Source organism: Akebia trifoliata, chromosome 2 (genome assembly GCF_017979445.1).
Source record: "Akebia trifoliata isolate Shusen 1 chromosome 2, ASM1797944v1, whole genome shotgun sequence".
NCBI lineage: Eukaryota > Viridiplantae > Streptophyta > Magnoliopsida > Ranunculales > Lardizabalaceae > Akebia > Akebia trifoliata.
The window spans coordinates 23335838-23347713 of NC_141376.1; the positions used below are offsets into that span (position 1 = coordinate 23335838).

General features: G+C 33.1%; 1 protein-coding gene across 1 annotated transcript in view; it reads left to right on the top strand.

Annotated features, from left to right (window-relative positions):
• LOC147409927 (kinetochore protein) overlaps positions 1–7160 on the top strand; it is a 34810-nt gene extending 27650 nt beyond the window's left edge. The window contains exons 8-11 of the mRNA XM_086432103.1: positions 5778–5892; positions 5972–6129; positions 6228–6323; positions 6846–7160. Of these exons, the coding sequence (XP_086288229.1) occupies positions 5778–5892; positions 5972–6129; positions 6228–6323; positions 6846–6935 (459 nt within the window). The 3' untranslated portion in view covers positions 6936–7160. The remainder of the gene's footprint in view (positions 1–5777; positions 5893–5971; positions 6130–6227; positions 6324–6845) is intronic.
• The last annotated feature ends 4716 nt before the right edge of the window (positions 7161–11876 follow it).

Sequence of the window (11876 nt, forward strand, 5' to 3'; positions counted from 1 at the left end):
AGGTAAGCTTTGTAGTAATGAGGATCTTTGACCCAACTCCAGTGAGTCAACTCAGCAAATGAGATGAGTTAAATGACTCATAGTTGAACTAAATGAGTCCAATCAGTTAAAAGAGTTGAGTTAAATTACTCACAACTCAATGTGACACATGTCATGTGATTCATAACTTAACGTGAAACATGTCATAAGACATTCCATGTGTCTAGAATGACTAATCTATTTAATGTAACTTAGTTACAGTCTATTTACATAAATAATTGATGTTTCTATGTATAATTTATAAGAAAATTTTTGAATGTATAACAATTTTCTTTTTTTTAAGGAAATTCAGCAACTTCTCTCTTTTGATTTTAGCAACCAACAACAACTACATCTACAAATTTGAAATAAAAATCTGCAAAACAAGAAGTTTAGTAGCTGAAATTCAAGGAGAAGATTAGAACTAAAGAAGAAGATTTAGAAGAAAAAGATGATTTTGACTTAGATTTAGAAAGAAAAAAAACAGTTTGATCAAGTTGAGACCTTAGAGGAAGTTAAGGAAGTTGTAGAGTTTTATTAAGCTTGGATCATAGAGTGATCAAAGCTAAGAAGACTTATTCTTTCTTCATATAATTATTTCAGTTTTACAGTTTTTAAATTTTTGAAAATTAATTTCAGATTATCATATGTTTGAAAAATCATACATATTTCTTTCATTTTGCTAAGTAGTTTAAAATCTGTGGAAATAGTTGTTAAAATGTTATATATAGACGCACATAAATACTTTATAGATTGTGTATAATGCTTATACTAAATAATATCAAACACTAATCAAGTCTACTTTAAGATTATTTAGAATTCTTTAGTTACTAACTATATGTGTACATATATTGTCTTTTATTCAATTTTCTATTTAGAATTAAAAATAACAGCATAGTGTTGAGAAAACTATTTAGATTTATTGCTGATTTATAATGAGAACAAGCTTCTCATTTGTATGTATATGTGTTGAGGAAATCCAGATTGAGTGTTTATGCAAAGGGCATTGGGTCATGTTGTGAGGTTGTTATCTATGCAAAGGGCACTGCCATGTAAGACATAGTTGTGTGATTATTTAATTCATATGCAAGAGGGCTTTGCCCTTTAAGTCATATTATACATGAACTTGAGATATCTGGGTTTCATCACACATATTTGGTGCGCATTACAATTTTATTTTTAAATAAAGGAAAGTAGTATATGTATTACATATATATGTTTGTACATAATTAAAAAATTAGTGAATACCTGAAACTTGATATTCTAGAGTAAGAAGTTAAGCTAGGATAGTAGTAGCGGTGTATCTTCTCCCTTGTAGTATGGGATGCACTAGAGAATAATATCACTACTGAGATTCAGGATATTCATTTCAGTCTTTAATGATGAATATTGATTGCTCAAGTGGTGGTTATAAACAGTGTAAGGATGATATGTATGATTGATCATAAAAGTCAGTTTTGTTCCTTAGCCTTTAAATTGCTACTCTGTCATGTTGTAATTTGTATTTCATGTAAACATTGTTAGATTATTTTACTATTGAGTTATGTGGTAAACTATCTTAAACACGTGGTAAGAATTACCAAGTTTATTATGTGTCAAGATGTTTAGCATGTTTTCTTATCATTGATTAATACTTATGTGAAACCTACACATTTATAAACTGTTTAATATGATTAGTTGAGCAGATATGATTATATTGTAGAAACTTTTCTACTAAGTAATCTCAATTACTCACCCCCCAAAAAAAATAAAAAAATTCACCAGTTTCAGATGTCCCTAAATTGGAGATTCGTGAGGAACTTGCCTCAGAGATGCTAAAAGAGGGAGATATTTGTAGTGATGTTAATCAAGAGTTTTGTTCAGTATGAGTGATAGTTGTTAGTATGATGAGAGGTTTGGTATCTTCTTTTGGTTATAGTTGTATATATTTGCACTATAGCTATTGTTATTCTTTTTGTTGTACATGTCATTTATGGAGAGTAAATGATATTGTACTTGGACTTTTGATATATATATATATATGATCCTCTCTTTTTGAGTTGATTTTGTGTCACTTTGATATATATATATATATAATACTGAGTTGCTTCTAGTATCATTACGATAGAATTGAACTATTGTCAAGTTAATTATGTTTATCAAATTTATACATGAGATTTTAATATCTCACGCTCGGGATTTGTCATAGAGTCATGGGGATCAGTGATAGGTTTTGGGGCGTGACACATCCATAGAGAAAATTTTCGCGAAGGAGGATGAAAACATTTGCATCCCTTTTTTATTAGAAAAGTCCCCAAGAAAGAGGCACTTAAGAGCTTTTGGGTCAAGCTTGGTACGATCAGAATGGGGCACATGAATAAAACTAGTACATACAAAGATTTTTGGAGGTAAGGAAAACAAACGGTTAGGGGAACACAAAACATCAATAGGAGATTTATATTGTAAAATTCTAGATGGCATATGATTTATAAGATAAGCAGCAATAAAAGAGTTTCAGACCAAAAAACTTTAGGAACATTCATTGCAAATAAAAGAGAACGTGCAACTTCTAAAAAGTGGTGGTTTTTTTCTTTGCTACTCCATTCTGTTGAGGAGTATCTACACAAGTGGTCTGATGGATAATGTCATGATCATCAAAATAAGACGTAAGGTTACCATTGATACATTCTCCACCATTATTAGATCTAAGAATTTTTATTTTAGCATCAAATTGGGTTTTAATCATTTTGTGGAAGGATTTAAAAATATAGCACGCATTACTTTTGCCCTTAAGTAAACCCATGTAAAATGAGAGAAATCATTCACAAAAGTTACAAAATATCGAAAATCATGAAAGAAAACAATAGGATAGGGTGCTCCCTACATATTAGAATGAGCAAGATAAAAAAAGAACTGCTTTTACTACCACTAGTAGGATAAGAAGTTCTAGTATGTTTGAAATATTCACAAACTTTACACTTAAGTTCAAAAACAACAATTGAATGAAAAAACCGAGGAAACATTTGTTTTGACAAGAAAAAAGATAGGTGGCCCAAATGATGATGCCACAATAATAACTCCTTATTGCTACTCTTCCCAATTGTAGAAGGTATATGTTGGATCAGTGAAGCGCAATATGATGGAATGTCCAGTAAGTAAAGTCCCCCTCCTCATGGCCCGTACCAATCGCATTTCTTGTCACCAAGTCCTGAAAAACACAATGAGATCGAAAGATATTGACACTACAATTGAAGGACTTGGTGATGTGACTAATAAGATAAGAGATTCAAAGTAAAGTTGGGCACATGAAGAACAAAAGATAATGGCAAAGAAGGTTTGACAGATATTACCTTTTCTAGCAGTGGAGAGTAAGATCCATCAGCAATTTTTTACTTTATCTTTACCAAAACAAATGTTATATGACGAGAAAAATGAGTACATACTAGTCATATGATCGGAGGCTCCTAAATCAATAATCTAGGAGACCTGAATGCGTAAATGACGTGGAAGAAGTACTAGGTGACTAACTGAGCCAAAAGACGTCTGAGAACCTCAACCTCATAATGGGAGAAGCCAATATTGTTTGTAGAAGGAGCCTATGCAGATGGAGTAACTGACAATGAACATCCGATAGAGACAATAAAATGAGCACTTGAGCCCCTTGTACTACTAGAGCGGTTTCCTCCTCTTCCACTACTGGAGAAACTATCGTTCTGTTGAGGACGGCCATGGAGATCCCAACAAGTCTCCTTAGTATGGTGAGTGTGACCACAATTTTCACACTTCAATTTATCACGCTCATCTGAAGGTGTCCCCACTCGGCCAAAACCTTTACCACGACTACCACATTTGCCACCTCTTTGAGACATGGAAGCTAAAATATCTCTCTGGAACAGGATATTGTTGTATAGTACTGCGACATCGTTCCTCACGGTGTAGATATGCATACACCTCAAATAATGACTAAAGAGGCTCTTTGCCCAAAATTGAACCCATACTTGCACATAATCGGAATTCAGACCAACAAGGAATTCAAACACCTTATTTTCCTCAACCAACTTCTTGTATGTAGCAGCATCCTCTGAACATTTAGTTTGAAAAGTCTAATAGTGGTCCAACTCTTCCCACAGATGATGAAGAGTAGAGTAATAGGCAGATAAGGGCTTGTCCCCGTGTCTCATTTGCTAGATACTTTATCACAACTCAAGTACACAAACAGAATTCCCAATCCGATTGAGAACAAATACTGATCACTAATATCTGGGTGCATAGAATGAAGAAACCAAGACATCATGGAGGCATTCTCTTGATCCCATTTACCATACATAGGGGCAGTAATTCCACCAGTCAAGTATCCGACCTTTCCTTTTCCTTTAACATAAAGCATAGCAGATTGAGACGAAGGAAGAAAGTTCTCTTCATTAAACTTTACAGTAGTAATTTGAAGGTTGGGAACTTCATTCTGAGAAACAGCAATGCTCCCTTCAACATTCAATCTAGCATTAGAGGATTGAGCAACCTCAGACATTGAAACAAAACTTGATCTCCACAAATCAGACCTTATAACTTCACTCTTGACCTCCACGAATCAGATAGTATGTTAATCAAGGACTCCAGTCTAAAACTCAAAAACAGGCTCTTCACATAACCCAGAGTGATCCCATAACCATATAGATGTTGATTCCAATCTAATTTTTTTTGTTAAAGCCCCAATAACACTCAAAAAATTATTTCTTATAGTTTCACAATCATAATCCTCAAAAAATTGAGAAAAAAATAGCAAAAACTGACCTAAAAATCGTCATATATAGGTTGAAGAGCACCTCACTGACTCTTTGATCTTGATCCAAATCGTGCAATGCCACTTCCATAAGCTTTATTACAAAAAATGACCTGACCTCTTGTGATAAACTATAACAAAAAAAAAAAAAAAAAAAAAAAACTAGCTGAATGGATCTGAGCGTGAGAAAATTTCAGATTTGGAATTTTTGGAAACTTTTTTTTCAATTTTTCACTCAAATCTGCTGCAAGTCACTTGAAACCAGTCCCAAAAATTGCCTAAAATCAATACCTTTCAAAATCATTCATCAAAGTTGAGTTTCGATGATGCCAGCAATCGTACATGCTAACGTCATATGTGGCAGTTGGTTATCCTCCCTATTCTATTCTCTCTTTCTCTAGATGATGTCGATGATGTTTGGGGTCTAAAAGTTGATACCAAGTTATTTGTTGTTTTATTCTTTTTAGGGTTAGGGTTTGTAGAAGAAGAATTGGAAAAAGTGAGTTGTGAGAGATCACACACTCTCTTCCTCTATTATACTAGATATCTACCAAGAATATGGATTAATTATCATAATACTACAATTACCTAGAATACCCTTATAACATGAGGTATTCTACAAGTGCAAGGGCTTCTTTCCTCTTCCACTTCTCATAAACTCTAAATTGAGAAGTCTTGATTCCTCATCAAAGTCGTTTTCTACATTTACTAGTTAATTCCTACACTCTCTTTTTGGAACTTGTGCCATCATTAAACAATTTGAGTTGTGTCCTATACTCTCTTTTTAGAACTTGTGGCATCATTTAGGGAAGTTTTTTTTTACTCTTGAATTTAGATTTTCCAATGGTATCCATTACTGATCACTTTTATCTAATTATAAGTTAATAAATTGTTTAATATAAAATATTGTAATATTCTAAAAATTCCATGAACTAGCAATGCACTATTTAGTAAATTTGACTACAGTTTACGATTGGGTGGTAACTTTGAGATTTAATAGGTTAACTCCGCCAAAACCATTGATAAAGACATCAAGGTTCTAAAATCTAGGTTGAGTGATGAAGGAGTGTTGGATAGATCTTTAGAGGCAAAACTGGTTGAACGACAAGGAAAAGGTATGTGTTTAATCAAGTTAATTTGATTTGTTTTCCTTTATATTTCAATATGAATTTAAAATAACCGATGTTTATCTAGTGGAACAATTGGAGGAGTCAAGGAAGGCATTTGAGAAAAAGAGAGAGCTGAAACATATGGAGGTTACTAAAGAATTAAATAATGTGAAGTTGGAAGTTGAATCAAAGAAGCGTGATTTGGCATCAAGGGAAAATAATGTTGAAGCTATGGTTGCTGAGGTAATAATCACTCAATATTTCATATACCGTGTCAGATTTTTCATTTCTAACTGTTTTTAACCTAATGTTTTCCTTGTATACTTCTCTTCTGATATTAGGCGGGTAACATAAATTTGAAAATTAATTCAGTAAGAGAATCCGGAGCAGCTACACAACAACAACTGCATCGTAAATGTGAAGAGATAGTGAATGAGGTCTGTTTACAATAGTAGTTTTTTTTCTTTCTTTCTTTTGCATGTCGTTTTCGTATAAATCAAATTTTTTCTTTTATTTGATAAGTTTTCAGTAAAATTTTGATATAATTTCTATTACTCCTCAAACCTTTTAAGTTTAAAATTGCACACTAAGAAAAATGAAATGATTTTCTTAGGGTCTGTATGATTTATGCAGGAAGATGATTTTCTTAGGAAAATGTGATTTACAGGTGAATGATTCCATATCCGTGGCCAAATCTTCTACCAGAGAAAACAATTTTCTCATTGTGGAAAATAATGCCACAACCTCCACCCTGAAAAAGAAAACTAAAAAAACCCACTTTCTTTTGGACTTTTCCTTAGGTGCCCATCAAACAATGAAAAGCAATTTTTGAGAAACTTGATTTTTCCTGAGGAAATCATTTTCACTGCAATCATACAGACCTTGAAATATTAAAAATTGAATTTGATCTACCTAGATATTAAAACAATATTCAGTGTGTGTATTGGTGGTGGTGGCAGTTTCAAAACTATTCACAGTCCATCGAGGCCGTTATGGATAGAGTTGAAGGCGATTCAGATGTGCATTCCAGAGCAGTAGATGTTAGTTAGATCAAGAGAAGCTGCAAATCCAATTATCATCCAATGACCCTTTTCATTATATGATACAAAGGAAGCTTCAATCAGCTCGTTTGTGCGTGCCTTCCTTCCTTCCTTGGTACAACGCATTTTTGGATGGGAATTCCCACCTTTTCTTTGTAAAGATTTCCCTAAAAACACTGAATGTATTGAATTCTGTATACTGTTTTATATTTTGCTAATATGCTGTTGTGATTAGATGAATTTTCCAAATAGGTTTATGATGGGTTAATACGCTGGGTTCCACAATAACTAGACTCTTAAACACTCTCTAACTCTAACCCTTGCTTATCAAAATAAGATTCCCAAATACTTTCCAACTATACTCCTACTTTTATATATATATATATATAGTCTCAAAAGATAAAACATAAACAGACAACTCCTACTTCTGCTGGCTTACCTAACAAAATAACTACTTAGATTGATATTTTCTCTATGATTCTACGTTAATTTTTCTTTTACAACCTTTATCTTTAATCTTTCTTAATTCGTATGATATGTCCCTTTCTCTTATTTATAATCAAGGGTAAGGTTGAAGAGCTCGAAATTGTAAATGATTTTGGAGGAAAATTCGAAGGTGAAGAAAAGGGTATTTAGGTCATTTTCAATTAATCTATGAGAGAAAGCACAAGTCATCTTTAAAAAACATTGGAGGAAGTTGAGGTTAAAAGAAATTGAGCCCCCCACTGACTCCATACTAGCTCCGACCCTGTTAGCAGACACACATGTGGCGAACAATGTGCCCTTGATTGGCCATGTGGTGATCGTTTGATCTGGATGGTCTTCATAGCCACATCCGGATATTGTCTGCTCTTTACACCTACATTAACTTGAATGCAGTCGGTCATTTTTAATTTTATATTTCCTCGTCAATCTAATCTCAATATCTTCTTCTTTATTTAGTTTAATTTATGAGTCATGCTGGGGTGGCACAGTATTTACTGTGATTCTCACAATTCTGACGTGGATATGCATACATAACCGTAGATGATTTTTTACTTGTATTGTGAGAAAACACAGCAATGGTTATGTCAACATCCCACGTCGGACTTGTGAGAATCGCAGTAAATGCTTTTTGTCATTTCAGCATTTTCCTTAATGTTTCTTTTAACAGTTAAATTTCTGCTTGTTGTTACTACCATCTCATAAATTTTTTTCTTCTAATGTGATTAGTACGCATCAATTACATAGGCATTCAAGAAGCACATCTCCACTTTAACCGTTTATATATAATCCTATGGAGGGACAACATCTTCCCTAATATCTCTATCCTTGTGCATAATAAATCTAAGGTAATGAATGAGGTCCATTTAAGGTTTTTCCAGACCATCCATTTTTATTGGATATTATTTTTGACTGCCAGCATTAAATTTACACTCTTATGTAGTTGCTTTTAGTTCTGATTATTTTAAATACCTTCAACTTGAACACCTCTCTATAACATCATTTACAAATAGCATTCACTGAGGTACATATTTTGAATACAAACAATTACTGTATCTATAACTAGAAAAAATAAATATGGACTCAAAGTCGATTGTTGATGTAAACTAATAGTAATTGGGAATTCATTTATCACTTCACCATCTGATCTCATATTGATAAGTGCCTAAATGTTCATATTTTACACGTACATGTGTCCATTTCTATGCCTTAGCTAGACATAATATTTGCTAAACATGACATATTTGCATGAATTATTATTTAAATGAGGAGGTCTAATCATACATGATTTATTTTCTAGGATTCTCAAGCCAATTAAGCAAAAATGAGGACCCAAAGTACGAATTTGAGATTCCCTCCATACCCAAGGCATTAGGATAAGTGATTAGACTAAAGATGAGCCCAATCAAGGCCAACTTCACCTTGGCGCGGGCAAAGGGCACGATGAGACGGTTGGGTGATGTTATCTGGCCCACCCACTTTCCAAAAGTGCTTCTCATGTGAAAATGATCGCAATTGATGAGTTCACATGTGTGCCACTTGAGAAAGTTATGCAAAAACATATAAAATGACCCCTTGGGGCTCAATTGAGGAAGTCAATCTCTTGTAATTAGTAAAAGTAGGTTTACTTCTCCATTTTTCTATAATTTTTTATAAATGAGAAAATGAAGACCTTGTGATTCAATGAAGATCAATTTACTTTACAGTTGTTTTTATCTTTTTTATCTTCTTGATCTTTTAAGGATGGTAATGACTTGAATATTTAACTCGTATCTCGAGGATTTTTTTACTTAAGATTGGCCATATAGAAAAATTATTTTTAGGAGTTGATTTTGATAAATCCAATGACACCATTAGGTCCGTATTGAAAAATCACGCAAAATGGATAATTAATTCATTAAAATTGGAATTTGGGATATAGACTTTTTTTTAAAAAAGAAAATAAATCATAAAATGACCCTTATGCCCCTAAGACTTTATAAATACCAAACTTAAGAAAATTTTTAGATTTTTCCAATTCTCACATTCTTTTCTTTTCAAAAAAAAAAATCTAGAGAAAATCCTAGCCTCATTTCATTTTCTACCTTAGTTTTCATCAACTTAGAGGTTCCGTTAGGAGTCAACATAGAAGAGAGAATCGATCGGCTTGTCACAAGCTTTGGGGAGAATTGAAGAAACAGAGCCTTTGATCACTTTTGGGATTGAAGCATTCGACTCAACTCAATCTCTCGTGTTCTTCGTTGATTTTCTTAGCTTGGATCCAATGTAGGGAACATTTAGATCTTCCTAATAGTCATAGTTTTCAATGCATTGTAGTTTTCAATTAAAAATCCGATATTTTTGTTATGAATTATGAAAAATATGTTATTTTACAAGTTCACGTTTTAAATTATTTTTTGGGTGTGTTTTATGTTTGGATTGTGTTTTGTAATTGACTTTTTGAGAGGAGTGAATTTAGGGCGAAATTGTCGAAGAGGATAACAAAAGCCTTTCCCCTTGGTCAACCCAAGAAATCTCGGTCGACCAACCAATTGCCTCATGAACAAGTGAAAAGGGCACTCCTCTCGGGTTCGATTGACCCAACTTCAAGCTCGGTTGACCCACCCAGAGCCCTAGTACAAAAATTCGACACTTTGCGTTTGTTGGGTTCGGTCGTCTGTCCCTATGTGAATTGCCTTATAAATCCGTTTTTAATTATTTTGAGCCATTTTTCTCATATATTTAAAAAAATGAATTTTAATATTTAAAATTGATTGTAAGTTGTATTTCCAAAGGTGTTCAATATTGGTTGAATTTGAAAAGAGAATAATTTGAGTTTTAAAGTTTTAAAGAATCATGTTGTAAGTAAGATGACTTGGAATTTATAACGGAGAGTGTAGACTCTCTTTTGATGTGTGTGTTGGCAAGTGAATATCTTGGGTTATTATTTATTTTTAATTTTCGCTAGGCGATATTGCATGTTTATTTACTTTTCTATACGACTAATGAGAATGTGATCGTTGTTAATGTTTGATGTGTTGGACGGTTGCATGGTAAGAAATTGGATATCCATCTCACACTTGTAATGTTAATTTTTATTTTATTTTAAAAAATAAATGTACATATATGTATCTATTTTGGGATCTGTTAAAGAGTCTGTGAATGCCTGAAGGAAAAGTCTGTCATGTCATGTCCGGAGTGAAATACTATCCTAGGATGTATGAGTGGGATGGTAAACTCCTATGTAGTATGGGATACATAGGAGAGTAACCTCACAACTGAAATCTGAGAGATCCTGTTATATTTTTATCATTAAACTATGTAATGCAAAGGTGGTTTGTGGATGTGTAGAGATGTCTTACGAGAATCATATATTCGCCTAATATGCTTAAATGAAGATGACTGGTCAATGATCATTAACAATCTATAGAGTAGTCTAGCATATTAATACTTCGTGAAAGGGCTTGTACCTTAATTTCACAATCAAAGGCCAACCATAGACAGATAAATGGTCATCCAATTGTGCTAAGTGCAACGACTGACCACAAAATTAGGAACTAATAATGGGGTTCCACATCAATGAAGTCTGGAACAAATCAGATCTTGAGTGAGAGGTATCCAGTCGTAATTCTCAATGCTCTTATCAACTACATTACTACTCTTTGTATTTAGTTCGGTTAAAAATGTTGTGAAGATTTTAAAATGGATTATTTACATATTCAACATATTTTATATATCTTTACTTCTATTTACACTAAAAACCTTGCAAATGTTTCAAGTGTCTTAGAATAATTGATTGTTTCATACCTAGGGTACTATTAGTTTGAGATAGATGTTTACATGCTAGGTAATTACCCTATTACTCACCCTCCCATTTCTGTTGAAAATCTATCCTCAGTTGAGGAACACTTTGAAAAGCCTCTAAAAGAGTTCTAGCTTGTGGGACACACAGATGATCAGAGACTACTCCCAACCGAGCATTAAAACTATTTTAATTAGTGCAATTGTTGTTTAGGTTTTGGGTTTTTTTTTCTTTATTTTTAAATGAGAGGGTAGGATTGATCCTAGTGATGTGATTCTTGTATATAGGCGATGTTTATGCCATTTCTTTATATTATTGTATTTTGAGTTTAGTATTTGAGTACTTATGTACTCATATATTTCGTGTGTTTATCATCACGCTTATAATTCAATTTTATTATATTTCTGTTGCTGTATTATCACCTTAACCATGTGTTGACTATTTATGCAATTATCATCTATGGGATGTGTTATTTAGTGTCATGGATTCTAGCACAAGATCATGGTGATTTGTATTAGGATTTGGGTTGCTATAGAGTGGTATTAAAGCGCAGCATTAGGCCCGTATGGGATATAGATCCGCTTTATTACAAAGATCTAGTTGATACCAAAGAATGGTATCAGAGGCCAGTATTAGTTATGTATGGGACAATAACTAGTTGAGTCTAGAGGTCTGTTAGAATCTAA